The sequence below is a fragment of the Grampus griseus genome (genome assembly GCF_964374135.1).
Source record: "Grampus griseus genome assembly, chromosome: 3".
NCBI lineage: Eukaryota > Metazoa > Chordata > Mammalia > Artiodactyla > Delphinidae > Grampus > Grampus griseus.
The window spans coordinates 111,544,633-111,572,386 of record NC_139019.1 but is presented as its reverse complement, the minus strand read 5'-3'; the positions used below and the strand labels follow the sequence as shown (position 1 = coordinate 111,572,386).

Below are 27,754 nucleotides of genomic sequence, written 5' to 3'. Positions count from 1 at the left end.
CCCCACGGCATGTGGGAACCTAAAAGATGAGATTTCAAAGAAGAAATACAAATAGAGGATCCAGTGTTTTCTCCCTTTTTTCCAATGGCTTACTAAACATGTGCCCCACTTTGAAGACCACTGCTTTAGATAACAGGCAGTCAAAATCCAAGAACAAAACAAAGTGAAGATTATCAGTGGCTTTCAAACTTGAATATGTATCACAGAATTAGTACCATCCCAAACACACTTATAATAGCAACTCTAGACTGTAAAAAGTTACAGGGGAACTTGGGCTCTCTTTAAAGACATCCACTCCCCTGCTCTTTCCATGGAGCTTTCCAAATCTGAGACTTGGGCCGTGGGCTGGCTTCGGGGATGGGGAAGACTCTTTTTCAAAAGTCTACAGTACAGTTTTAGGAATCTCAGCTCCCAGAAGCCTCCCTCAGGCAAAGGTATGGAAAGAAAATATTACCTTCGATATTACCTTGCACTGGCTGGACACAGGCACCTGAGAGCCTCCTAAGAATTCAGGAATAAAGGCCAAGGACACTTTAACACCCAAGGCTTCTAGAACTGCTGGGAGTTGACAAGCTGCAAAAAAATCCACCTACTACCAAGTGCCAAGTTCAAATGACATGCTTTTTCTGTGGTCAAAGAGCACATTTTTCATACTGAATCCTCACATTTTCTTTATTCTATAATAGGCAAAATTGTGAAAAGGGACTAATACTCAAAACATGAAGTATCACGTATTTCCATTTATTAAAGATAATTAGGATTTTCTTAAATTCTGAAACTCTATAGCTTTTACAGTAATCCTAATGATATCTGCGAGAGTAACTCTGAGTTCCAGTTTTCCAAAGGGGTTAAAACTTTATTTCACATTTTTACCCCTCTAGAAGAACAAGGTTAACACAAATATAGAATTTTTAAAGGCTTGAGCTTCAAAATCATGAACTTCTATAAGCTTATGCCATATTTGGAAGAGAACAAGGTCAAGAAAAATAATCAAAAGTAAATTCCTCACTAGTCATGTGATTTGATGGTATGCACTTACATACCAGTTTGGCCATAAAGCCCCAGAAAGGTGAGACCACTGATATTGTTGGGATATTGCAAAGAATTCATTTGCTTACACTTTTTCTTCATGTCTCTACTTGGACTCCTGCTCAAGTAAAATTATAAGTTGATACAGAAAAAAAGGACCTTCAAATATCTGCAATTGGTAATACACCAGGGAATCTTTACCTAGTGATGGAAATGTAGCCACCTTTAGCTCCAGAGAGCTGGCCTAAAAACACAGCATATGTTTCACTAAGCAACATGTAAGATGTTGCTATACTCCAAGTCAAATGCCTCACTCCAGTGAGAATTTATTAAGGTTTTCTGGTGGTTACAACACCTAAACTGAATAAAATGTTAAGACATCCCCTCTACCTATCCACACACATTCATCCGTTCTCTTTCTCTATATTTACATACACACTTTTTTTAAAGGTTAACTTCAGCTTTTCATGCCAGAAGCAGAAGGCATAAGAAAATGTCAATAGATTCCAATTCTTACATAAAACTATATACCACAATGTGAAGAACTGGTAGCTCCAGACTCAGTTCTAAGAGGAAGAGTATTCTCATTGACATTGGGCTAGCCACTCAGAATTCACGCCTGCTACATGTACTTAGCATCCATCATCTAAAAAGGACCAGAATGGGGCATTTTACTAAACAAAATATAGTTTTTTACCCTGGACTTCACTTCAACTACCATTTTCCCCCCAGCCCCTATCTTTTTATTTAAAAATTTTTTAAAACATCTTTACTGGAGTATAATTGCTTTACAATGTTGTGTTAGTTTCTGCTGTATAACAAAGTGCATCAGCTGTATGTATACATATACCCCCATATCCCCTCCCTCTGGTGCCTCCCTCCCACCCTCCTTATCCTACCCCTCTAGGTGGTCACAAAGCACCGAGCTGATCTCCCTGTGCTATGTGGCTGCTTCCCACTAGCTATCTATTTTACATTTGATAGTGTATATATGTCCATGCCACTCCCTCACTTCGTCCCAGCTTACCCTTCCCCCTCCCCATGTCCTCAAGTCCATTCTCTACATCTGCGTCTTTATTCCTGTCCTGCCGCTAGGTTCATCAGAACCATTTTTTTTAAGAGTCCATATATATGTGTTAGCATATGTATGTTTTTCCCTTTCTGACTTACTTCCCTCTTTATGACAGAGTCGAGGTCCATCCTCCTCCCTACAAATAACTCAATTTCGTTTCTTTTTGTGGTTGAGTAATAATCCATTGTATACATGTGCCACACCTTCTTTTTCTATTCATCCATCGATGGACACTTGGGTTGGTTCCATGTCCTGGCTATTGTAAATAGTGCTGCAATTAACAGTGTGGTACATGACTCTTTCTGAATTATGGTTTTCTCAGGGTATATGCCCAGTAGTGGAATTGCTGGGTCATATGGTAGTTCTATTTTTGGTTTCTTAAGGAACCTCCATACTGTTCTCCATAGTGGCTGTATTAATTTACATTCCCACCAACAGTGCAAGAGAGTTCCCTTTTCTCCACACCCTCTCCAGCATTTATTGTTTGTAGATTTTTTTAAATTTCTTTATTTTTTGGCTGCATTGGGTTTTTGTTGCTGGGCACAGGCTTTCTCTAGTTGTGGCAAGCAGGGGCTACTCTTCATTGCGGCTCGCGGGTTTCTCATTGCGGTGGCTTCTCTTGTTGCGGAGCACGGGCTCTAGGCACGTGGGCTTCAGTAGTTGTGGCACACAGGCTCAGTAGTTGTGGCTTGCAGGCTCTAGAGAGCAGGCTCAGTAGTTGTGGCGCACAATCTTAGTTGCTCCACGGCATTTGGGATCTTCCTGGGCCAGGGCTCGAACCCATGTCCCCTGCATTGGCAGGCAGATTCTTAACCACTGCACCACCAGGGAAGTCCCTGTAGATTTTTTAATGATGGCCATTCTGACCGGTGTGAGGTGATACCTCATTGTGGTTTGATTTGCATTTCTCTAATGATTAGTGATGTTGAGCGTCCTTTCATGTGTTTGTTGGCAATCTGTATATCTTCTTTGGAGAAATGTCTATTTAGGTCTTCCGCCCATTTTTGGATTGGGTTGTTTTTTTTTGATATTGACCCCCAGCTCTTATCTTAAACAAGTGCTATGTTATCTGCCACTAAAGGACTTTAGCCGATGGTTTTATAAAGCAAAGCAAGGCATCATAGGAAAAAGAGCTCACACACAGACAAGTTATAACTTTGGAGGCTTTGCTCTCTAGCATGTGTTTCTTAAGGTGCTGATGAATTATTTAGAAGTGGGCTCCACAGCTGGCTTCGTAGGATTTATACATCCCAGGTACTCAAGAGCTGGTTCTGCTCAAACAAAAACTTCTTTGCACATAGGGGATGCCTCCCGCAAAAGGACTGCAGTCACAGGTATACTGTGACTACCAGTTCAATACCACGTGCATACCAACAAGGCTAGTAAGGTATGAAATATATCAGATAATAAAACTGTCTAAAAGGAGTTGAAGAGAATCTAGCCATTATCATTTCATTCTATACTTCCATTTTCTAAGAATGAGTGTCACTGTGATAAAACACCAACTGGCACATGGACCCATTATTTCACCTACAGCCTATCTTAGGCCAAATACAAACACCATTAAAGACTAAGAGCCTTCTTCAGGAAGATATTTTTGGATAGAACTATATATTTTGTGTTGCTAGAATTTTTTTAAAAAGATACAGAGAGTATAATACCTCTCTCACATGCCTAGCAATGTAAACAAAATTAGATAAACAGCAGAAAACATTTCAGCAAAGATAATTTTAGGAAAACTCAGACTAAATTAACTTTATTTTATAAGGAATTTAGAAAACATGAGCAAATATTGATATTGCATTAAAAAAACAAATTAACTGGTACGTCATTCAAATCTTAAAAATCAAAGACTGTGACACTAAAAAAATGTAATAACAGGGGCTTCCCTGGTGGCGCAGTGGTTGAGAGTCCACCTGCCGATGCAGGGGACACGGGTTCGTGCCCCGGTCTGGGAAGATCCCACATGCCGCAGAGCAGCTAGGCCCGTGGGCCATGGCCGCTGAGCCTGCGCGTCCGGAGCCTGTGCTCCGCAACGGGAGAGGCCACAACAGCGAGAGGCCCACGTACAACAACAAAACAAAAAAAATGTAATAACAGAGAAATGTGCTTCATTTTAACAAAGTACTATCAGTGGCCTATTACAACTAGATATACAAACATAAAGGTAATAATGCTAAAATGATGTAAAACTCTGAATCTCCAAGTGACCATGGAGCAGGCTGAAGGGAGCACCAATTGCCATCAACGTGGGACTGCAACATATTCTATCAAAAGAAACAAACTATCACTAGATAACAAAAATAAGGATATAAATAAAATGGGGGAGGGGGGAGGAGCCCAAGATGCCTGAAATCTTATAGTAAATGGTATATTTGGTTCTGTTGCTGTGTTGTGTCTGTTTTCTTCCTCCAAGAAAAAAAGAGGATATGCGAGGGATCCAAGAATATTTCCAAGTTATACCTTAGATTTTCATTAAGGATAACTTTATATTGAAGAAATCATGATTGATACTCCTTGTCACTTTAACCACCTAACATACTATAAAATAATTTAACAGCTATAATATTCTTTGGTTTTTTTCTTTTTTAAAAACTCTAAGTCAAGAATACTCAAGGGAACTTCTATATCTTTTAATTTAAGAAATACATCTATTTAATTCCTGAAAATTTTATTTTTTCAAGAAGTGACAACAATATGAAGTTCTAATACACCAGGAGTCTTGAAAAAAATTAGGTGATCCAATTATAGCAATTTAAATTAGAATATTCAGGAAATATATCTGAAGGCTCAAAAATATAATTTATGATTCTTTGTGAAATGAATTTCACTGAGAAATGCTTAAAGTCTAAGTTTAAAATGTGAGTGCCATTATACTTTTTTTTAAGAAAGAAAATTCACAACCTATTCAATAATCCTGAAGAAAAATCAGATTAGTATGGTGTTTGTATGTACAGATGCATAAACGAACACTTTCAGGGGAAAAAAACAATCATATTAATATTTATAGGCTACAAATCACTTTCTTTTAAGGAAGATTAGAAAAGAGTTAGTAGCTAGGCACAGAGCCAGAGGTTGTTAGGGGAACCTAAAAGTAGTAAATACTAAAACTCTTAGCAGTGTAAAGGAATGCAAAAAATTCTTATACTACAAATTTTTAATTTTACAAAACCAAAAACCAGTCCAACTATGGCCCATACATGATAATAAAAATTGAAACAAAAACTGTGAATGCATTTTGTAAAAATTCTATTATAATATTCTTAAATATAGTTCATATTGTTCCACTGAGTCAAGTAAGATTTAAGCTCAAGGTGGTCACAAAATTAGAGAATTTTACCTTTTCTGAGGAGATTATCACAATTTCATTGCAAGAAGATAAGGTGAATAGCCCCTTAGCGACTTATATACTTTATTTCCTTCAATGGAAAGTCCAAATATTTTAATTTTCTTACGCTTCTGGAATATTATCCAGATTTACATTAAAGGGCACTTTAATGAAAACTTTAAATATAGTTTGATAATTCTGGGGATACTTACTGAAAGAAAATTCATTAGCAAATACTGGTTTCTTGTATTTAAAAAAAAAATCAGCAAGAAAGAATTTTAAAAATCTTAACTTAAAATACACTGTAAACTGCAGACAACAACTGCCACATGTATCACAGACCAGCACAGGTAAAAAGTTTTTTCCAGATGTTTTATAAGACTTTGTATCTTCCTTTATTTGTTGGTTGGTAAGAATTTTGCTACAAGAGAAAATAAAAGGCATATGATCAGTAAAAGGGAGGAAAAAAAAAGAAATATGTTAAGTAATTTCCTTTACAAACTTATAAAACTATCAGATATTTAAAATAAAAAATATTAATACTGAGGAAGAAAGAACTATTCAACAATCATCTCCCTGTGTTCACTCGACTGTTCCTTAACCACGGTTCTGAACCATCTTAATGGTGGTGGCATTCTTTTTCTATCACTCCTCGGTGAAAGTCACTTGATTTAAACGTTGTTTTTATTCTTCCCTCGTTTTGTGTACCTTCTATTCTTTAAATTTTTTATCCACCCGAAAGAATGTTCTGTAAGGGAAATTTTAGAAAAGCCCTCAAAAACACATTCTTAGAGAAAGGATAATGTTTCCTTTCAAAGGGTCCTCATCCCACTGTACACATTGTAGGGAGAGTTTACAGGGATGTGTCTGCTTCCTTTGGAAAGGTGGTCTATAAAAGGCCGCTTTATCCAAAATCAAATTAAGTCCTCATCAAAGTTTAAAAACACTCAAAACACCTAAGTTTAAAAACACTGGCAAAAATGTAGAGAAACTGGAATTTTCATACACTGCTGAAGGTAATATAAACTGGTGTAACTACTCTGCTAAACTACACATACCCTATAACTAGCAATTCTAGTCCAAGGTATATACTCAAGAAAATAATATATTAACGTGAATGTTCATAGAAGCATTATTCATAAAAACCAAAAACTAAAATGACCTCGAAGTCTAAAACATAAATTAACTGTGGTATATTCACATGCTTAAATACTGTACTATTTAATACTACTGATTTCCTCAAAGTAATGGTGAGTGAAAGAAATCAGATATAAAAGAGTACACAGCATTTGATTCCACTTATATGGAGTTCAAAATTAGGCGAAACTAATCTGCAATGTTGAAAGTCAGAATAATGTTACATTTGGGGGCAATGAATAGTGACAAGGAGGGGCATGAGCAGGGCTTCTGGGATACTGGTGATGTTCTATATTTCTTCAACTGGGTAGTGATCGCATCAGTGTGCTTATTTTGTGAAAATTCATCAAACTATATGTATATCATTTGTCTACTTCTCTTATTTATATTATAGTTCAATAAAACATTTACTAAAACAAATAAATAAGTCCTTGAGGTTTTCACTCACCAGCCGGATCAGTTCTTCTTTTATAAGCCTGGTGATTTCTGCCTTTGCTTTCTGCACAGCCAGTTCATTGGCACCTGGTGAGTGAGTGGAGAACATTATTTGTATTATTAGATTTATGCTGGATGTTTATCCACTGCATAGAGATCAGTACATGACTTTCAGCAACATTGTACTACTTGCCAAGATAGTCTTTCAATACCTGGTGGAACATCATCTACATTGTATCATGGCTGCTTATTATTATGATTACTTTTAGAGTTTCAAATGTAGCCAGTGACGTTAGTGTTAAGAGTGTTAAGGTTAGTGAGGTACTAGTGTTACAAGTTCTTGGTATGTTGGTATGCAAAGTAAAGATAATTCGCAATTTGTCCAGAAGAGAAGAAGAAAAAGTAAAAGGAAAATATAACTTCCTAGGTTCATTTATTTAGCAAATATTTATTGGATGTTTATTATGCTCTTTAAAGTCAGCAAATGTTTTGGAAAAGTGTCACCTGAGCAAAGTCTTAAAGATGAACGGAGGACTAGCCAAGTTGGAGGAGGAGAGATGACATGAAAAGTATTTTACAAAGGGAATCATGTGTGTAATGGTACAGATTAAGAAAGTCATGCTTAACTACTGAAAAGTAAGAGAAGTACAGCATGGTTGAAAAATTTAAAAAGTGTGTGAAAGAACACAGCAAGATAGCCAAGTAGATGAGGTAGGCTGAAGACATTTGTATAGTTATAAATTCAAGAAACATTAAGCACCCACCATGTATGCTATACTATAAGAGATTCATTATACAAAGTACTCATTCATCTCTTTATGATCTTTTGGGCTACTAGAAAAACAAACTTGTAAAGATATTGCAGCAAGATGAGTAGGTAGTAAGTAGTCTACCAGAGCAACTTTAATTATTATTAATTTTTTTTCCAAAATATGTTTAATGATGCATCTTTTTTTTTTTTTTGGCGGTACGCGGGCCTCTCACTGCTGTGGCCTCTCCCGTTGCGGAGCACAGGCTCCAGATGCGCAGGCTCAGCAGCCATGGCTCACGGGCCCAGCCACTCCGCGGCATGTGGGATCTTCCCGGACCGGGGCACGAACCCGCACCCCCCGCAACAGCAGGCGGACTCCCAACCACTGCGCCACCAAGGAAGCCCTATTATTTTAATAAAATTTTATTTATTTATTTTTTGCTGCATTGGGTCTTCATTGCTGTGCACAGGCTTTCTCTAGTTGTGGCAAGCGGGGGCTACTTACTCTTCGTTGCGGTGTGCAGGCTTCTCATTGTGGTGGCTTCTCTTGTTGCAGAGCACAGGCTCTAGGTGCGCGGGCTTCAGTAGTTGTGGCACACGGGCTCAGGAGTTGTGGCTCGCGGGCTCTAGAGCGCAGGCTCGGTAGTTGTGGCACACGGGCTTAGTTGCTCCACAGCATGTGGGATCATCCCAGACCAGGTCTCAAACCCATGTCCCCTGCACTGGCAGGCAGATTATTAACCACTGCGCCACCAGGGAAGTCCCCAGAGCAACTTTTAAATATCACTTCTTCCAAGAATCTTTCCTAACTTTTCCAGGTGGGGTTAAGTGTTTTTTCCCTCAGGGCTCTCACAGGATTATGTTCATACCATCATGAAAGCACATTTTTTTTTTTTGGCCACGTGTGCGGCATGCGGAATCTTAGTTCCCTGAGAAGGAACTGAACCCCTGCCCCCAGCAGCGGAAGTGTGGAGTCTTAACCACTGGACCACCAGGGAAGTCCCTGAAAGCACTTTTTTTTTTTTTTTTTTTTTTGCGGTACGCGGGCCTCTCACTGTTGTGGCCTCTCCCATTGCGGAGCACAGGCTCCGGACGCGCAGGCTCAGCGACCATGGCTCACGGGCCCAGCCGCTCTGCGGCATGTGGGATCTTCCCGGACCGGGGCATGAACCCGTGTCCCCTGCATCGGCAGGCGGACTCTCAACCACTGCGCCACCAGGGAAGCCCCTGAAAGCACATTTTTAAGGTAGAATGGACAAGATGTTTTTTCTGACTAGATGTGAACAGTGAAGAAGAGGAACAAAGATGCTAAGAGTTGAGCAGCAAGTAAAGAAAATAACAGGTAATAAAGGAGATACTGAATCCAAGAGGAAGAACAGGTGCTACTATTAGCAGTGATAGTGGATGAAATTCGATTCTGAGATCTTTGTGGCTGAGGTGCTCAGGGGACACCAAGCTGGAAATTTCAGTAAGGCCAATGGAAACAAGGAGCAGAAGTAGAGGAGAGACGGAGATTAGAGAGCTATCAAGGCTAAGTGTGGAGGGATTTGAAGCCAGGGGACAATGCCAGGAAGTAGGTACGTCTAGAGAGGTAACATGGTGCACACCTATAAAAGGAATAGAGCTGGACCAAAGAAGCAGACTAGAGATTAAGGACTAGGAGTGAAATGTCAAAGAATAAAAGAAGAACTGGGGTTGTAGAGAACTATGTTTTTATCATTTAAAAAAAAATTTTTTTTTTTTTTTGGTTGCCCCACATGGCACGTGAAACTTCCCCGACCAGAGATCGAAGCCATGTCCCCTGCAGTAGAAGCTCGAAGTCTTAACCACTGAACCACCGGGGAAGTCCTGTTCTTATCATTTTATATAAGAAAATCAAATAAGGAAAACAATTCACAAGAAATGGGAAAATTTCCCCCCTTATTAGATATGCTTTTTCGAACCCATAGAGAGGAGAGGAGAGGAAAGGAGGAAGGGAGGAGTGGGAGGGAGAAGAGGAAGAAAAGAAATGGGAGGGGGGAGGGGAGGAGGAGGAAGTGGAGAAAGAAGAGGAGGAGAAGGAGGAGGAAGAAAAAGAAACAGTTTAACAACAGGAAGGAAAGGGCCATGAGTATGGCTGTGAAGTCAGAGCAACATGTCTAAGCCCTACACCTCGACCAGCCACTGACCACAAACATTTTAAAGCTGTGGGTGCTGGAAGGGAAGAAAGGTAGATGAACGTGGAGCCAAGGGTATAATCAAGAGCCAAGCCAGAATGAAAATTATTTAAAAAATGAAATTCAGGAGGAAAATACGCTACTTGGCATGAGTTGATGTGTAGCCTGTTGACATTCTCTGCTGTTTTAAAAAGAAGGAAAATGATACTCCCACCCAGCTCCAAGTGAAGAGCAATTTTCCTGCTTTAGTTAGAGCCTGACCATTTGGACCAGTTTAAATTTTTGACTGACACAGCTTCTTTAGGTAATAGGTTACATATGTTTATAAGCTGTCATGAAAAAGTGGCATTTCCTTTCATTGGTCCCAAAACAACTCTGGCTGCTTTTAAGGGATTCTCCACTAGTAAAAACAGAGGGTCACAAAACAGGCTATAAATTATACAGGCTGGCTAGGCACGTACGTCCTTCCTGTTCTCCTTCCCACTGCCGGGAGCTGCTGAGCCACACAGAGCCTCTAAGGAGCCAGGCAGTGGGGTCCCTCCAATTACAGAACTAGAAACAGATGACACTAGGCTCCTTCCAACACCTGTTTTCATCCTATTAGTGTTCAGTTGATTTGGTTGGAGTTTCAAAAACTAAAAGATCCTTTAAATCTAATCATCTATGAAAATTCTCAAAGCTTTAGGTCATTTTAATTACCAATCTCCAGCTCTTATTTAGCATATTTATGTTGCCAGAATTCTCAAGATTCATTTCTGACAAGGTTATCTTTTTACTGGGGGAGAGAAACCTTGCTTAGATTATAAAAATTAGATGTTACTTCCTAAGTACAAGTTGACAGTGGAAAGAAGCACCCAGAACCATTTTAGGTGGATGGAAAAGTCAGCAGAAGCTGTGGGCTTCTCATTTCACTTCACTTGGTAGTACAGGAGATATGTTGTGATAAAGTTATATACAAATTAAACCTGGCATACATTAATTATACTACACTAAATAAGTATAATTACCTTTAAATTAATAAATTATATATGGGATCCTTTTTCAAAGCAAACAATCATCTCTGATTTACCTCTTTAAAAGGCAGTCATTTAAAATACTGGTTTTGAAATCTTAGAGATATTCAGAATAAACTACAGTTATGTTATTGCAAAAAAAAAATACAATACTGGTTTTGCTTAAATGACACCTATGACATTCAAGCTGAATATACAAGGATGACTCCATGTTTACAAAAGGTTTTATCATCAGATTCTACTGAATGACATCCTGTATGGCCTAATGAACACAGTAGGAAGAGAGAGCTGTCCAGTTCCAAGTGCAGAAAGATTTCAGTGTAATTTTCTCTCCTTGAACGCTGAGGTGCCAGCAACCCGCATTTTGCCTCACAATAAGGAACGGTGTCACATGATTCAGAAACACACTGAGTCATTGGCAGAGTGAAAGTCTTTCAGGATACATAAAAGGGTGCCATTTAAAAACCTGACTTGAAATAGATATGATCCAGTTTCTCAAAGTCACAATCACAAACAAAAAAATACAACTTGCCTAGTTCTGGACCCACATTCTTTGCATACCATTTAACATATGTATGAATCTTACTGTACTGTAAAGGTAGAATTTCAATAATATGGAAAACATAAAGGCTATATCTGAGTTTTACCTTTGCCACAATTCTTCATTTTAAAAAGTCCGAAAGTGAGAGTGACATCAGTGAAAATGGCACAGGAGGGAACTTCAAAAGCCTGTCCCTCCACAAAAGCAGTGAATAAACTTGCAAAAACTATTAAAATCAATTTTATCAGAACTCAGAAACTAATAAAAACCTTACATCAACCAGGCAAACCCTTATTAAAGGAGAAAAAAACAAAACCCCAGCTCAATCCTGGTAACAAAACTTTTCTGTTTTTTAACTTACTCTGATCCTATCAAGCATTTTGACCAGGAAACAACTTCTACTTAGGGTAAATGGGATGCACACTGCACGTGCATTTCTCTTCTTGTAGTCTTTATGTTAAGAAGTCACACAAAAACAATTTGAGGTCACCAGTTAAAAGTAAAGTAAATAGGCACAGTACTAATTTATTTTCACATCTGTGAAATTCTTTGTTTTGGCCAGGAAAGAATCAAACCCTAAAAATAAGTCCTCGGGCTTCCCTGGTGGCGCAGTGGTTGAGAGTCCACCTGTCAATGCAGGGGACACGGGTTTGTGCCCTGGTCCAGGAAGATCCCACATGCCACGGAGCGGCTGGGCCCGTGAGCCATGGCCGCTGAGCCTGCGCGTCCGGAGCCTGTGCTCCGCAACAGCAGAGGCCACAACAGTGAGAGGCCCGCATACCGCAAAAAAAAAAAAAAAAAAAAAAGTCCTCATATATATTTAAATCATTTTTAGTTTATATTTATTTCAGTAAGGAACTTACATACAGTTATAAAGTCCTCACAAAAACCAAAGGAATGCCAAAATATAACAAGAAAATACTAACTAGTGATAAACCTTATTTACAATATACTTTCAGTTTATACTTCCATTGATCTTTCCAGCAACAAACTTTAGAGCTGAGCTAGCCAATTCAGTAGCCATCAGCTATGTGGCTATTTAGATTTAAGTTAATAAAAATTAAATTAAATTTAAAATTTCTTGGTCACACTGCCTGTATTTCAAGTGCTCCACAGCCATCAGAGTTTTTATTGGACGGTGCGGCTTTAGAGAGATCACATGGATATGCCTGTCAAATAATATTTTGTGTGCAGAAGAGAAGTGGCTCTAGAGCATGATCAGATGTATTATTCAGAAAATTTATCAAGTGCCTACCATGTGTCAGACACTGGGAATACAGCAGATGATAAAGTCACTGCATTCACAGAGCTCTAGTAGGGGAGACAGAAACAAGTAAAAATACACTATAATTTCTATGTAATGAGTACTGTGAAGAAAAACAAAGCAAGTAAAGAGCTACAGAGTGGTGAAATGAGATCAAGTAAGGCTTCCTTGTTAGAAGTGATGTGTATAACTCAAAGGACTAGACTGCTGTTTAAGATTATACAAGGTGTGGGAGAGCTCCTTTGCAGCCAGCTAAGCCATTTAAGCAGTAGATATGCAGACTCTGGATTTACATGACATGGAGTAAAACCTCTTCACAGCTGCAACACCAGTGTTCAAAAAATACTTAGTTCATTAAGTAGATGAAATGGATCTGTGGCTGGTCTATGCTTAAAAATCTATTATAAAAATGTTCAAATTAAATATAAATGAAGGGAGACAAGTTATCTACCATGCAGTACATAACGAAGTAGGAAGAAAATCAAACTGGAAACTGTCTTTTGAATTCATTCATGAATGTATAAAATAAGGTTAAAAAACACACCTGATCACTCTTAGATAACGCATTACTTATACCCTTTAAGGGACTTCCTTGGTGGCGCAGTGGTTAAGAGTCTGCCTGCCAATGCAGGGGACATGGGTTCCAGCCCTGGTCCGGGAAGATTCCACATGTTGCGGAGCAACTAAGCCTGTGTGCCATAACTACTGAGCCTGTGCTCTACAACCCGCGTGCTGCAACTACTGAAGCCCATCCGCCTAGAGCCCATGCTCCACAATCAGAGACGCCACCGCAATGAGAAGCCTGCACACCGCAACAAAGAGTAGCCCCCGTTGGCCACAACTAGAGAAAGCCCGCGCACAGCAATGAAGACCCAACTCAGCCAAAAATAAAGAAATAAATATACCCTGTGAGTTATGGTATTAATTGTCCTATCCTATTTTTTAAAAAGGTATGTGTGAACTTTTAGGCATAAAATCACAGGTAATACTTGCTTGGATAAACAAGCATTAAGTGGACTATTATATATAGTTGATTTACTTTCTAACCTAAACTTTGGCCTGAACGTTCTACTTACTGGAAGAATAAACAGACCAGTCCTGAAAATACATGTTTTCTTATAGAGTGATTTTCAATTTGACCAAATTGTCAAAACTGAAAGAGTCCCAAACACAGATCATTTACCTCTATATATGTACTAAACTTCTAAATAAAGACCACAATGATAGATGAAACTATTTTTTTTCTTATAGGTGTTCCTCATTTTCAGTCCTCTCTAGAACTGACCTCATATTCTTTCTGTGTCTATTACATCTATATCAACAGTGATCTAACTCAAGATTGAAACAGAACGAACAGTACATACTTTCAATTGCCAAGTAAATTTTCCGCTCTCCTTCCTTGGGTTCTTTGCCAGGTGGGAAGTATGTTCCTCTGATTGTAATTGCAGCTTCAGAATATTCACTGATTCTCTGCAGAGCTTCCTTAGAGGTAACTTTCCACCTAGCAGTCTATGAAATAAAGAGTGGGGGGACAATTATACTCCAATAAAGATGTTAAAAAAATAAAATAAAAAAGAGTGGGGGGAAAAAAATCACTTTACAACAGAATAAAGAAACCTGATGTACTGACAAAGAATAGGTTAACTAAATCATATTATGGTCAATATTAAGATTATAATTAATACCTGCATCATAAATTCATTTAGATTCTAATGTAACTAGAATATAATCATAAATATGGAATTTCTAGTGTTGTCTCCCCATCTAGATAAAAAGTAAAGCAGCCATTTAAATGTTCATGGGTTTTAAACAAGGCATTTTCGCTCCTAAAAAAGGAGTTTCTACTCTACAATAAAAAAAAAAAAGTTTAAATCTGTTACTTGCCTGTGGGAAGTCATTGATCTCTAATTCTTCTTCATATCTCTTAAAAGATTCATTCTGTCCACCATCCTGTCTCTCCTCTTCTTGTTTCTCCAAAGGCACATAATTAAGCTTGGCATTGATCTTTTCAGCAAGTTGCTCTGCAATGGTTTTTGCAGAGACAGTGGGAGCCAGGATGGTGCCACCTCTAAGAATTGCATTGGTGGCCTGCTGCATCACATCCTGCAGTTAAAGAAGACCTACAGTCAAATCTCAAATGAGGGCAGAGACAAGATCAAAGATCCCACCACAAAGTATTCTGTGGAAAGCCACTAACTAAAAGCATCTTTCTAATGTAAAGTGCTACCTGTAAGTGCAATTTAACAGCATATATTTATAACAGTTTAATATATCTCCCTTACTTGATGAGAAAACAATAATATTCAATTCTACATTAAAAATTCTACTGAATCATACATAATTAGGTAACTCTTGATATCAAATATAGTATATTTCTAAAATCATTTACATACTTTGTGGCTACTAGGAGTTTTCCTCTGAATCAGAATCTTTGCCCACTACCACCACTGAGCTCTTCCTTCTCCCATGGACCAACCCAACATTCTATAAATTACAGTAAATGACTTTACTCAACACAGTTTTTTAAATTTGAACTTAATTTTACTATGTGCCTAATGCAGAGATAATTCTTCTGTGGGTAATACACGACTCACACCACAAGCTCTTCTAACAACAGCGAAAAGTTAGAGCCATTTGCTTTCACAATAAAGAGTTATTAGTAGCAATAATCCAAGAGAATATTAGGTGAGGTGCTGTGTCCCTGTTGTCAGAAGAGGCACAGGCTTGAGTACAGTAAACACTTTATAGTAACTCACTGGCTAAATAAAACAGATGCAGAGACCCAAGGCTCTGAGCCTTGATTGTGGCTGCCTCACTGGGTCAGCCCACTGGCCTCTAGCTTGGTCATCCCACTTGGACACTAGAGACCTGAACCTATACAGGCTACTGGACACAGGGCCCTGCAGGTCCCCAAACTCTCAAAATCTTAAAAATACTGTCAAAATTAACAAATTGTTCTTTAGGAATGCTATGAAAATTTAACCTTAGTTAAAAATTAAGTTAACCAAAATGCTGGAGAGGGTGTGAAGAAAAGGGAACCCTCCTACACCGTTGGTGGGAATGTAAACTGGTGCAGCAACTATGGAGAACAGTATGGAGGTTCATCAAAAAACTAAAAGTAGAGTTGCCATATGATCCAGCAATCCCACTCCTGGGCATATATCTGGACAAAACTATAATTCAAAAAGATACATGCACCCTTATGTTCATAGCAGCGCTATTTACAATAGCCAAGACATGGAAACAACCTAAATGTCCATGAATGGATAAAGAAGATGTGGTATGTGTATACAAACACACACACACACACACACACACACACACACACGTACATATATACATACACACAATGGAATACTACTCAGCCATAAAAAAGAATGAAATAATGCCATTTGCAGCAACATGATGAACCTAGAGATTATCATACTAAGCAAAGTAAGTCATGAAGAGAAAGACAAATACCATATGATATTACTTATATGTGGAATCTAAAATATGACACAAATGAACCTATCTACAAAACAGAAACAGACTCAGACATAGAGAACAGACTTGTTTGTGGTTGCCAAGGGGGAGGGGGCTGGGGGAGGGATGGATTGGGAGTTTGGGATTAGTAGATGCAAACTATTATATAGAGAATGGGTAAAGAAGGTCCTATTGTATAGCAGAGGGAACTATATTCAATATCCTGTAATAAACCATAATGGAAAAGAGTAAGAATATATATATCTATGTACAACTGAATCACTTTGCTGTACAGCAAAAACTATCACAACACTATAAATCAACTATACTTCAAAAAAAAAATTAAGTTAACCAAAAAACTCCCAAGAGAAACAAGGCAAGTGAAATATTTAACACATTTTCCCACTGTCTAAACCCATGTTAGTTTCAGTTATGTAACTTGATATTCATACTTCCAAGGTATTGTTTGTGTGCCCAATAACCCACCTAATATAAACAGAAAAGAAAGAAAAGAGAGTTATTTCTTTAGGATTTTGTTAAGATCAATCAGAATACTACTTTATAAAATTATCCATGGTTAACATGCTTAACAGTTAGGCCTTCCAGACTAGGCATTAAGACCTCAGTTAACCACGCTAGAGAAATCACCCAAATATAATAATTAAAGAATTCTGTATTGAGAATAATGTTAAATGCTTACTACCTCAGTGTCTAAAATAACTTCTTGTTCACTTGTGCTGCCATAATTCCTGAAAAGCATTTAAATCAAAGAACTTACAAAAAGTACTAAGACTTGGAACAAATTACTTAATACCTGAGACTCAATCCCCAAATTCTTCTGAGCATTGATTCTAAGAGCCAATCTCTTTGCAATTTCTAACTTCTCAGCATTTCCTGCAGTTGGAGCAGGAACACTAGATGTTCCAGGAGCAGCCATATCCTTCACTCTCTTCTTTGAATTAAACATGCTTTCAATTTGCTCATCAATCTAAACAAGAAGAAAAAGGGTTAGTAAAAATCTAATTAAAAATACCAATTTATAGAGGGAGAAGAGGAGGAGAAGGGGAAAGGAAAGGAGGAGAGGGGAGAGAGGGAGGGAGGGAGGAAGGAAGGAAAGAAAGAAACAGAGATACAAGGCTGCAAGAACCACTTCAGCAGACTCCTGAGTGGTACAGATACATCCCAATTCAGTAAATGAAGAACATGTGCTGTCAAGACAGAGCAGACAATTTGATGCAGCTGCTTGCTCCAGGGCCAAGGCCTTAAGGCCAAATTACGTACACTGCAATGAAAGAGGCTGGACGAAGGGCAATAACTCAAGACCAGTGGACATCTAAAAATACAGTCAGTGGTTCCCAGGGCAAATGCTGCAACAGGGTTCCTAAAATTCTTCCCAACTTCAAAAATGCAATTGGATTTATCTAAAAAACTGGGTAAGAGAATCAGGAAAAAAAGCCTTTATTGTTTTTTTCCTTCAAGGAATGAAAGAAATGAAGGTTGGTTTCCCCATCAAAGCAAGAGCAATGCTGAAAATTAGGCTAATATTTTAAATCTCAAATGAAGAGCAAGCTTTTTTCAGGGTTTAAAATTAATTAGGTTAATTTAGAAAGACCTTTTACTGAAATGGAAACAGACAACTTATCTTCTTTTTAAAATATTTGTTATCTAATAAGGGGTTTGAGTTACCAACTACTTTTAAACTAACATTTAAATAATCCTTTTAAATTAAACAGCATACATGGCGTTAAAATCCAAAACAAATGCATAAATCAGGAATGGGGAAGGTATATGGAGGTAGGTGACAGGGGTAACTTTACTTTTAACTTTATTCACTTTAGTATTGCTCTATTTTTTTTTACAAAACTTATATAATATTTTAACAAGAAGGAAAAAATCAACATATTTCATTATGAGATTTTTAAAAAATGTTTAAGTAACATAAAAAAACTGAGGTGGTTTTAAAAACAATGCCACATATTCTTTAATACTCTTCCCTCCAAGAGGTGGAGCCTCTCCTTAAATGTGGGCTGGACTTAGTGATTTGATTCTAACAGACAAAAAAAAAGTGGAAAAGCCAGTATGTAACTTCAGAGACTAGTCATAAAAGGTACTAAGGCTTCCTCTTTGCTCTCTCTTGGATCACTCATTCTGGGGGAGCCAGCTGCCATGCTGTAAGGACACAAATGCAGAGTGAAGAACAGAGGCATCCTACCAACATTAAAGTGACTGAGCCATCTTGGAAGAAGATGGTCCTGCATCAGTGAAGCCTTCAGATAACTGCAACCTGGGACAACAGCTTGACTGCAACCTCGTGAGACCCTAAGTAAGAACTACTTGGCTAAACTGCTCCTGATTTCCTAACCCTCAGGAATCATGAGATAATAAATGTTTACTGTTTTAACCTACTAAGTTTTGGATTGATTTGTTACATGGTAACAAATAACTAAAATATTGACTTAATGGAATTTTAAGCCAGTATGGTATGCTAGTAAGAAATGGCCTAGAGTTAATAGGAGACCTTGGTCTGGTCCTGGCTGTGCTTAACAGCCAGTGTGGTCATTTCCTGAAATGACAAGATCAGACTGAATTCCTGATTTCCTAAATTGTGTTCTGAGCTAAGGTTTAACAGGGTATGTTTCAAAAACAACAACAAAAAAGTTCTATGATCAAATATCAAATATGTTGGAAGATTTCTGTGTCAAATAAAGTTAAATAAGATTATTTTATTAATGACTTTTCACATCCTTTGATAGGATACCACTAATAGTGGTATATACTAGGCAGATTTTCCAAAATTATTTTATAATGAAAACATCTAAAGCTCAAGATCCTGGGATTAGGGCTCCAAAGAATACTCTGGGAAACCCTTAACTTGCTGAGTCCTCAGGGTCCCTTTTCACTGGGTTACAAATAATTCCGTAAGCTAAGAACATGGGCTTTGAAGTAAGAACAGAATGGGTATAGATCCCAGCTCCTCCCCTTAACAGCTATGCAAATCTGAAAAGGTTATTTCTTTCTAAGCCTCAGTCTCCTCAATTATAAAATGGGAATACTCTGAGTATCCACTCATCTAGCTATTGTGAGGAAGTAAATGAAATAATCCCTGTAAAGCACGTTGCACAGGACATGGCACTTAGTAGAACTCAATAAATGTTGACTATTATTATTACTAAGGATGTTGTATAACAATTAAATTGTAAAAGATTAAAAAATAATATTAGTACCAATGATGTTAAAGATACAGGGAGCCAGGCACTCTTATATAACACTATTGTGAGTGCAAACTGGTACTCACCTTGCAGGAGAACAATCGGACAACGTTTTAAGACCAAATTAGATATACCCTTTGGCCTAGCAATTCCATTTATACATTCATCCTCAAGACTTAATGCGACGAATGTGCAAGGTTTAATGTTCAAGAATGAGCGATGAAGTACAGTAAAGTATATTCCAAATAAAAAATATATGGAAACAAACATGTTTGTTTCCATATATTCAAAAATAGGGATTTGAGGGCTTCCCTGGTGGCGCAGTGGTTGAGAGTCCACCTGCCGATGCAGGGGACACGGGCTCGTGCCCCGGTCCGGGAAGATCCCACGTGTCGCGGAGCGGCTGGGCCCGTGAGCCATGGCCGCTGAGCCTGCGCGTCCGGAGCCTGTGCTCCGCAACGGGAGAGGCCACAACAGTGAGAGGCCCGCGTACCGCAAAAAAAAAAAAAAAAAAAAAAAAAAATAGGGATTTGATTCATTAAACAGTGGAACATCCATATAATGAAATATGTAACCAAACAATAGCATAAGAGTGAATTTACTAAAAGGGAAGACTTCAACATAGGACTATTGTAAAGATTATAAAGCAGTATGATCTCATTTTTATGAAAATACAGAAATACAGGCATATGTGAATACGTCTGTATACATAGAAAAAAACGGAGAAGGGTACACAACGAAAAGTTTCCAGTAACTTGCTAACTAAACAAGCCTATGGTAAAACCTCCAGTACCAAAGGAATAATTGTTTCAACTGGTAAGAATAAGGCTTAGAACAACAATACTTACATCAACTGCAGCATCCTCATCATCCGAATCTTGAAGACCAAGAGCAGCTTTTTGTAACTTCTTTCTCTCATTTGCCAAAGCTTGTTCTGTTTCATCAAACTTGAATCCCTTACCAGAGAACCCACTACTCTTTTTAATTATTTTCCCTTCCTTTCAAGGAAAAACAAGAAAGTTAATTTCATAATAAAAAACTTTAATATTCAGGAATTTATGGCAATTAAATATTTTTCAAGGTGGTGTATGACAATGTAACAAAAACATTTCATCTAGCATGTGAGAAAAAGGAACTCTATGTAGACTACAAAAAATACTAAGTTGAAGCAAAAGGGAGCATTTTGTTTTCACTCCTTTCCCTTCCTCACTAAAGAGATAAGTGAAAATAATCCTATCAAGATTTACAGGTATTAAATATTCAAGATCTAGAACACAATGACTTGCATAAAAATGAGACTTAAAAAACTCACAGCTTTCTGTTGATCTTTGAAATCACTCCAAAGTTTCTCTAGATCAGGTGGCACTGCAGTCCCTGACAATTCAAGGGCTTTAATTATGTCACCAGCATACCGAGCCTGATCTTCTGTGATGAAAGTATAGGCGAAGCCCTAGTGAATGATGAAAAAGTGATACTATTAAACACTAACAAGATGAATCCTCCTTAGATCACAAATAAGATAAAATCTGAGTCACCTAATATACCCTCTTTAAGATGACTCCATTACTAAAGAATTTCAAAGACCACAAAAGAGTCCTACCAAATTCTTTAATGGTTCAAAGTGAAATACCTAAGTTTAATATTTAAAAATAAGCAAAACCAGAAAATTTCTAATCTTTTTATGCATAAAGGGAAATACATGTGATTTTTACATAAATGTACAACTCCACTGTCATAAGTATTAACTTTAATATATCTTATTTCTCCCTCTTTGCTTGCATTCCCTTCCTCCACTACCTACTGCACCTCTCTACCCCAGCTAACCTGTATTAACGTCCTAGAATACAGCTTCCCATATTTTTTAAAGACCAATTAAAAGATATAAAAACATACACACATGTATATCTGATATGTTTTTAACATATACAAAAATGAAGTCAGCTACATCACTTCCCTGGGATTCTCTAAAGCCTAAGGATGCAGGTGTCCCCAGCAGCTTTTTGGTTCAGGCAAGAGAAAGACTGGAGTTGTAAGTAGAGGAATAGCAAACTACAATTAGATTGCCATCTTCACAAAACGCTCTACCCTACCAGTGAACTGTTATAAATTTTAAAACATGATTTAATATTTTATTTCAGGAGTACCTAGTTACCAGATTTGACCCATGGCCTACTTTTATACGACCCATGAACTAAAAGTGTTATTACATTTTTTAGGGTTGTGTACACACGTACACACACGTACACACACACACACCCCCGATGTGACAGAGACTGCGTGTGGCCCAAAAAGGCTACAATTTTAACTACCTGGCCCTTTACACAAAAAGTTTCCCAAATCCACAGAATAACTCAGGTTAAAAGAATAAATGCCATCACTACTTATTAGCTATGTAAATTTGTCAAGTAACAATGTCAGTGTGCCTCAACTTTTCTCATCTGTTAAAAGGGGTAATATTATCTACCTCAAAGGGAATTTGTGAGAATAAAATGAGATGATATATGTAAAGCACTCAGAACAGTGGGGGGCATTTAATAAATACTCCATAAATATAACCTATTAATATTATTATTGCTTCAGTATGTAGAAATGTCCATGGTTGTAATATCAAATATATCACCATCAGTGCTTCCATCAGTGCTGCCTTCAAAAAGAAAGAGTTAGAACTATATACTTAACAGAATACAAATAAGTCAAAAAAGCAAATAATATTCATGTGTATAGGGGGGTGAGAACGGGGTGATAGGTGTGGGCTGAGTGTATTTCATGATCCCTTATTTTAAAAAAAGCAATGAAAGATCTTGAACTATATGCATGTATGTATATACAGAAATTTTTACCTTTTGGGGACACAAATGGTTAACACTATCTGCCTACAGAGAACAGCACTTAAGACATATATATGTATATAAATGATGAACATCAACTATTCCCCATACTCTGATGATGAAGGATTTTCAGAATGTCCCCATAACTCCTATTATCTCTTTATAATCATAAAGAAACACTTGTATTTTAACATAATAGAAATCAACTTTAAAAGCAATTATTTTTACTTTGTTGCCTGCTCTTCCAGTCCGTCCTGCTCTGTGCACATAATCCTCATAATGGTTGGGGCAGCTATAATTTACTACAAGAATCAGATGTTTCACATCTAGGCCTCGGGCAGCAACAGACGTAGCAACAAGAAGTTTGCAGGTCCCATTCTTAAAATCATTTATGATGCTATCTCTGTCATATTGATCAATGCCTGCAAGTAAATTAAAGAGTTGTAAAACCACATATTCAAGTTAAATTTTCCATTTCCTCTGACATTCAGACAAAGAAGTTAAACACGGGGTAAAGAACAAATCCAACTTATATTGACCACATGTCCAACAACTACCATATAGAAAGTAAAAGACTTGGCGGGGGGTTGGTGAGGAGTGATAAATTAGGAGTTTGGGATTAAAATATACACACTACTATATATAAAATAGATAATCAACAAGGATCTACAGTATAGCATAGGAAACTATACTCAACATCTTATAATAACCTATAATTGAAAAGAATCTAAAAGAGGATATAATGTATAACTGAATCATTTTGCTGTGCACCTGAAACTCAACACTGTAAATCAACTACATTTCAATAAAAAATTAAAAAAAAAAAGACTACGGAAATTTAATGGCAAGATGAAAAGTTATTGCTATTTATGAATTCCAAATCTGCCCTGTTTTGCCCCCTTTCTTACATATAAGGCTTATCACTCCAGAAGCCCAACCTCAGAATCACTAACCTATATCTCTTATGGGGGCAAATGGGAAAAAGGCAGGTACATTCAGCCTATATTGGCAGGATTCAGATCTTTCTAATTCTCTCATAGGTTATTTAGAGCCTTGCTCCTCACAGTTTTGTCCCAGGGACCAGGAGCAGCATCACATGAGAGCTTGTTAGAAATGGAGAATCTCAGATCCTACCCCCAAACTACTGAGTCAGATTCTGCATTTTAACAAGATCCACAGGTGATTACATATGCACACTAAAGTTTATGGTGCACTGCTTAAAAAGTACCCAACTGGATCTCTCTTTAAAATTTGTTACTCAAAGAGCCTCAGGATGAGTGACAAAGCAGAGCATAAAATACCAAAATGTTCTTTTACAAAATGTCCAGGCCACAAATATACTTTATGATGGGGTACCTGGGAATCTCTAGTAATCAGTGAAGGGAATGGGATAAATTCTCAAACCTTGAAATTCATTTTTGCAGCAAGAGATATTCTAACATTCCATATAAAACCTGTGTTTAACATATACAGAACATTTAGCATCTAAATATTTATCAATATTAATTTATATTACCTAAAGTTTTAAATGTACTCTTCAAAGACTTAATTACGGAAAATATTTGCATCTTATCTCAAAGAAACTAGGATCCAACATTGTACCCAAAAACCTCATAAGAAAAATTAGTGGAATCAGTAACAATACACATTACGTTTATAATTTTAAAATACCACAACTTTTAGTGTAGACTGAGGTATCCTGACACATACGTGCAGTAGGGTTAGTAGTTAATGGCAGCAACCATTAACCCTCTTCCTTTTTAACATAACCTCAATTTTGTTATCCACCCAACACATGGTCACATATATTAAACCAGAGATAAGCCTAATTCTCAGTCTTAGGAGGTGAGTAATGATTAGTGTAAACTAGCCCTTCTCAAACTTTCTGTGCTCAGGTTGTCTGTGCACTCTTAAAATTAATAAGAACCAGACCCAGAGAGCTTTAGTTTATCTAGGTCATCTCTATCAATATTTAATGTATTAGAAACTAGAACTGAGGAAAATTTTAAATATTTATTAACTTATTTAAAAATAATAAAACAATTACATGCTAAAAAAATATATTTTTGTGAAAAGTAACTTTTCCAAAACAATAAAAATAAGGCGCTTCACATTTTTGCAAATCTCTTTGATGTCTGGCTTAATAGAAGATAGTTGGAGTCTCATATCTTCTGCATTCAATCTGTTGCAATTTAACACGCTGTGCAACCTCTAGAAAGCTATACTACGTATACACTGATGAAAGAATGAAAGTGAAAAAGGCAAATAACTTGGTGGGGTTATTATGGAAATATTTTTGACTTCATGAAACCCCTGAAAATCTCAGAAACCTCAGGGGTGCAAGGATAATACATTAAGAACTATTTGTCATTCCCTTGTCTTTGAATGAATTAGGCATAAACATGTGAAGCAATTCTGACCAAAAATATAAAAGAAGTACAGACAGGGGATTATGGGGTAAAATTTCCTTATATATATAAAAAAATACACATTTACATCAAGGTAGGGGAAAATCTTATAGACTAACCCTCCTGTGGGTAACAACTATGAATTCTGGACAAAATACAAAGAACTAACTACCTGAAGGCACCAGAGAGTGACTAAAAGAAGGCAGAAACTGGAAGGGAGTTGACACCTGGAAGAATGCAATGACACTGGTTGAGTTTACAGGATTTTACTTCTTTATTTTAAACTTTCTGTTTGGGAGCAGGCCCTGAGCAGCCCAGGTAGGGAAGTCAAAACGTGAATAGAAACAGTCTTACTGACAAGAATAAACAAGAAGAAAGCATTCAGGATAAACTCAGGACCAGAAAAGAGGGGATAAATCCCAGAAAGAACAACAGAGCAGGCACATCCAACAGTGCATAAAAACACTGTCCAAGGACTTCCCTGGTGGCGCAGTGGTTAAGAATCTTCCTGCCAATGTAGGGGACATGGGTTCGAGCCTGGGTCCGGGAAGATCCCACATGCCGTGGAGCAACTAAGCCCATGCACCACAACTACTGAAGCCCATGAACCCTAGGGCCCACGCACCACAACTACTGAGCCCACATGCCGCAAGTACTGAAGCTCACGCGTCTAGAGCCCATGCTCCGCAACGAAAGAAGCCACCACACCGCAACAAAGCCCCCGCTCACTGCAACTAGAGAAAGCCCGGGTGCAGAAACGAGGAAGGGAGGGAGGGAGGAAGGAATAAAATTAAAAACAAAAAAAACACTGCCCAAATATCTGACACCTAAACCATACATGGGGCAGAATCCAAGTAGCCCAGCTCTGGCTGAAAGAAATTATTAGATATTTCAGAGGTTGCCCAACAAGAAAGACAGTTTCAAATATGGATTCAGCCAAGTTAATACCCTATTTAAAAAAAAAAACAAAAAACCTTAAATAAAACATAAGAGAATTCAGACTCTACAAGGTATCATTCACAAAGGCCAGTATACAAACCAAAATTACTAGACATACAAAGAAACAGAAAACTATAAAACAAAATCAAAAGAAAAGATAATAGAAACTGACTTCAGATGACCAAGACATTATAATTAACAAAGATTTTAAAGCAACTATTGTAATTGTGATCAAGGAAAAAAACTTTTAAATGCTTATAATGAATGGCTAGGAAACTGAATTAGAGAATCAGTAAAATATAAAAGAGAGCCCACAGGAAATTCTAGAACTAAAAAAAAAATTGAATTAAAAAATTCACTGAATGGGCTTACTATTAGCAGATAAGAGATGGCCAAAAACACACAGTGAACTTAAGACAGAGTCAAAGAAATTATTCAGTCTTAGAAAGAAAAAAGATTGTAAAACAAAGACTGAACATAGCATCAGTGATACGTGAGACAGAATCAAAAGGCTGAACATACACACAATTGGAGTCCCAAAAAGAGAGGAGAGAATAGGCCAGTAAAACAATCAATCAATCAATCAATCAAGAAATAACAGTCAAAGGACTTCCCTGGTGGCAGAGTGGATAAGACTCCACACTCCCAGTGCAGGGGGCCCAGGTTCAATCCCTGGTAAGGGAACTAGATCTCACATGCATGCCGCAACTAACAGTTTGCATGCAACAACTAAGGAGCCTGCCTCCCGCAACTAAGACCCAGTGCAACCAAATTAATTAATTAATTATTTTTTAAAAAGAAATAACAGTCAAGAATTTCCCAAATTAGATGCAAGACATAAATTTACAGATTCTAGAAGGTGATAAACCCGAAGGAGAATACAAAGAAAATCATATCTAAATCAACTTACCATATGACCCAGCTATCCCATTCCTGGTTATCTACCCTTGAGAAATGAAATGTTCACACAAAAATCTGGACTTCCATATTTAATAGCAGCTCTATTCATAATTATCTAAAACTGGAAACAACCCAAATGTCCTTCAACAGATAAATACACAAACAGTAGTACATCCACACAAAACATACTATTAGATAATAAAAAGAAATGAACAATGCAACAACTTGAATGAATCTCAAAGCCATCATGCTGAGTGAAAAAAAAGCCAACTGCAAAAAGCTGTATAATGTATGACTGCATTTATAAACATTCTTATAAGAGCACATCAGTGGTTTCCAGGGGCTATGTACAAGAGGAAAGAGAACCTTAGAGTTACTCTGCATAGGGATAGGACAAGGGAGTCTTGAGGGGTGAGGGAACTATTCTGTATCCTGATTATGGTGAATCCTTTGGGATGGTTAAAACAGCCAAAAAGCTGGAAGTAGCCCAGGTGACCAACAGAAATGACTAAAAAAACTATGATATACTTATACACTGGAGTATTACTCAGCAATAAAAGGGAAGAGCTGTTATATCCAACATGGATGAAAATTCAAAAATATATGCAGAGTCAAAGATACCTGACACAAAACCGTCCATAATGTATGGTTCCATTTATCTGGAATTCTAAAACAGGTAAAGTTGGGAAAAAAATGTAAAAAGTGGTGGCAGGGACTGAGGGAAATTTCTGAGGTTATATCTTAACAGAGGTTTGGGTTTCACAACTTACATTTGTCAAAACTCATCAAATGGCACACTCAGGATCTGTACATTTCACTATAGTTTACTTACAGATGTTTTATTTAAAAAATTTTTGAACTAGTGTTAATCATGTGCACACTGAAGTGAAATGTGCTGATGCTGCAACGTATTCTGAAATGTATCAAAAAACTAAGAAAGGGCTTCCCTGGTGGCGCAGTGGTTAAGAATCCCCCTGCCAATGCAGGGGACACGGTTTCCAGCCCTGGTCTGGGAAGATCCCACATGCCACAGAGCAACTAAGCCCGTGCACCACAACTACTGAGCCTGCGCTCTAGAGCCTGCAAGCCACAATTACTGAAGGCTGCGCGCCAAGAGCCTGTGCTCCACAACAAGAGAAGCCACCGCAATGAGAAGCCCGCGCACCACAACAAAGAGTAGCCCCCGCTCGCTGCAACTAGAGAAAGCCCACACACAGCAACGAAGACCCAACACAGCCAAAAATTATAAATAAATAAAAAGAAATTTATTTTTTAAAAA

The 27,754-nt window shown here is 37.7% G+C and overlaps 1 protein-coding gene across 4 annotated transcripts in view; it reads right to left on the bottom strand.

The window, feature by feature from the left end:
• Nucleotides 1-27,754, bottom strand: part of DDX46 (DEAD-box helicase 46) — a 66,557-nt gene continuing 38,803 nt past the window's right edge. The window contains exons 16-24 of one of the 4 annotated variants that reach the window (XR_014296606.1): nt 22,457-22,650; nt 20,713-20,850; nt 20,249-20,398; nt 17,003-17,179; nt 14,611-14,829; nt 14,091-14,235; nt 7,015-7,088; nt 5,642-5,850; nt 1-19 (exon numbers count right to left, since the gene is read on the bottom strand). Coding sequence is in view for 2 of the 4 variants with exons in the window: in XM_082652608.1 (XP_082508734.1) it covers nt 5,803-5,850; nt 7,015-7,088; nt 14,091-14,235; nt 14,611-14,829; nt 17,003-17,179; nt 20,249-20,398; nt 20,713-20,850; nt 22,457-22,650 (1,145 nt within the window). In the remaining 2 variants the exon portion in view is untranslated. Of the gene's footprint in view, nt 20-3,928; nt 5,851-7,014; nt 7,089-14,090; nt 14,236-14,610; nt 14,830-17,002; nt 17,180-20,248; nt 20,399-20,712; nt 20,851-22,456; nt 22,651-27,754 lie in introns of those variants that run through there. The other 3 variants (XR_014296607.1, XM_082652608.1, XM_082652609.1) reach the window with 3 other exon arrangements.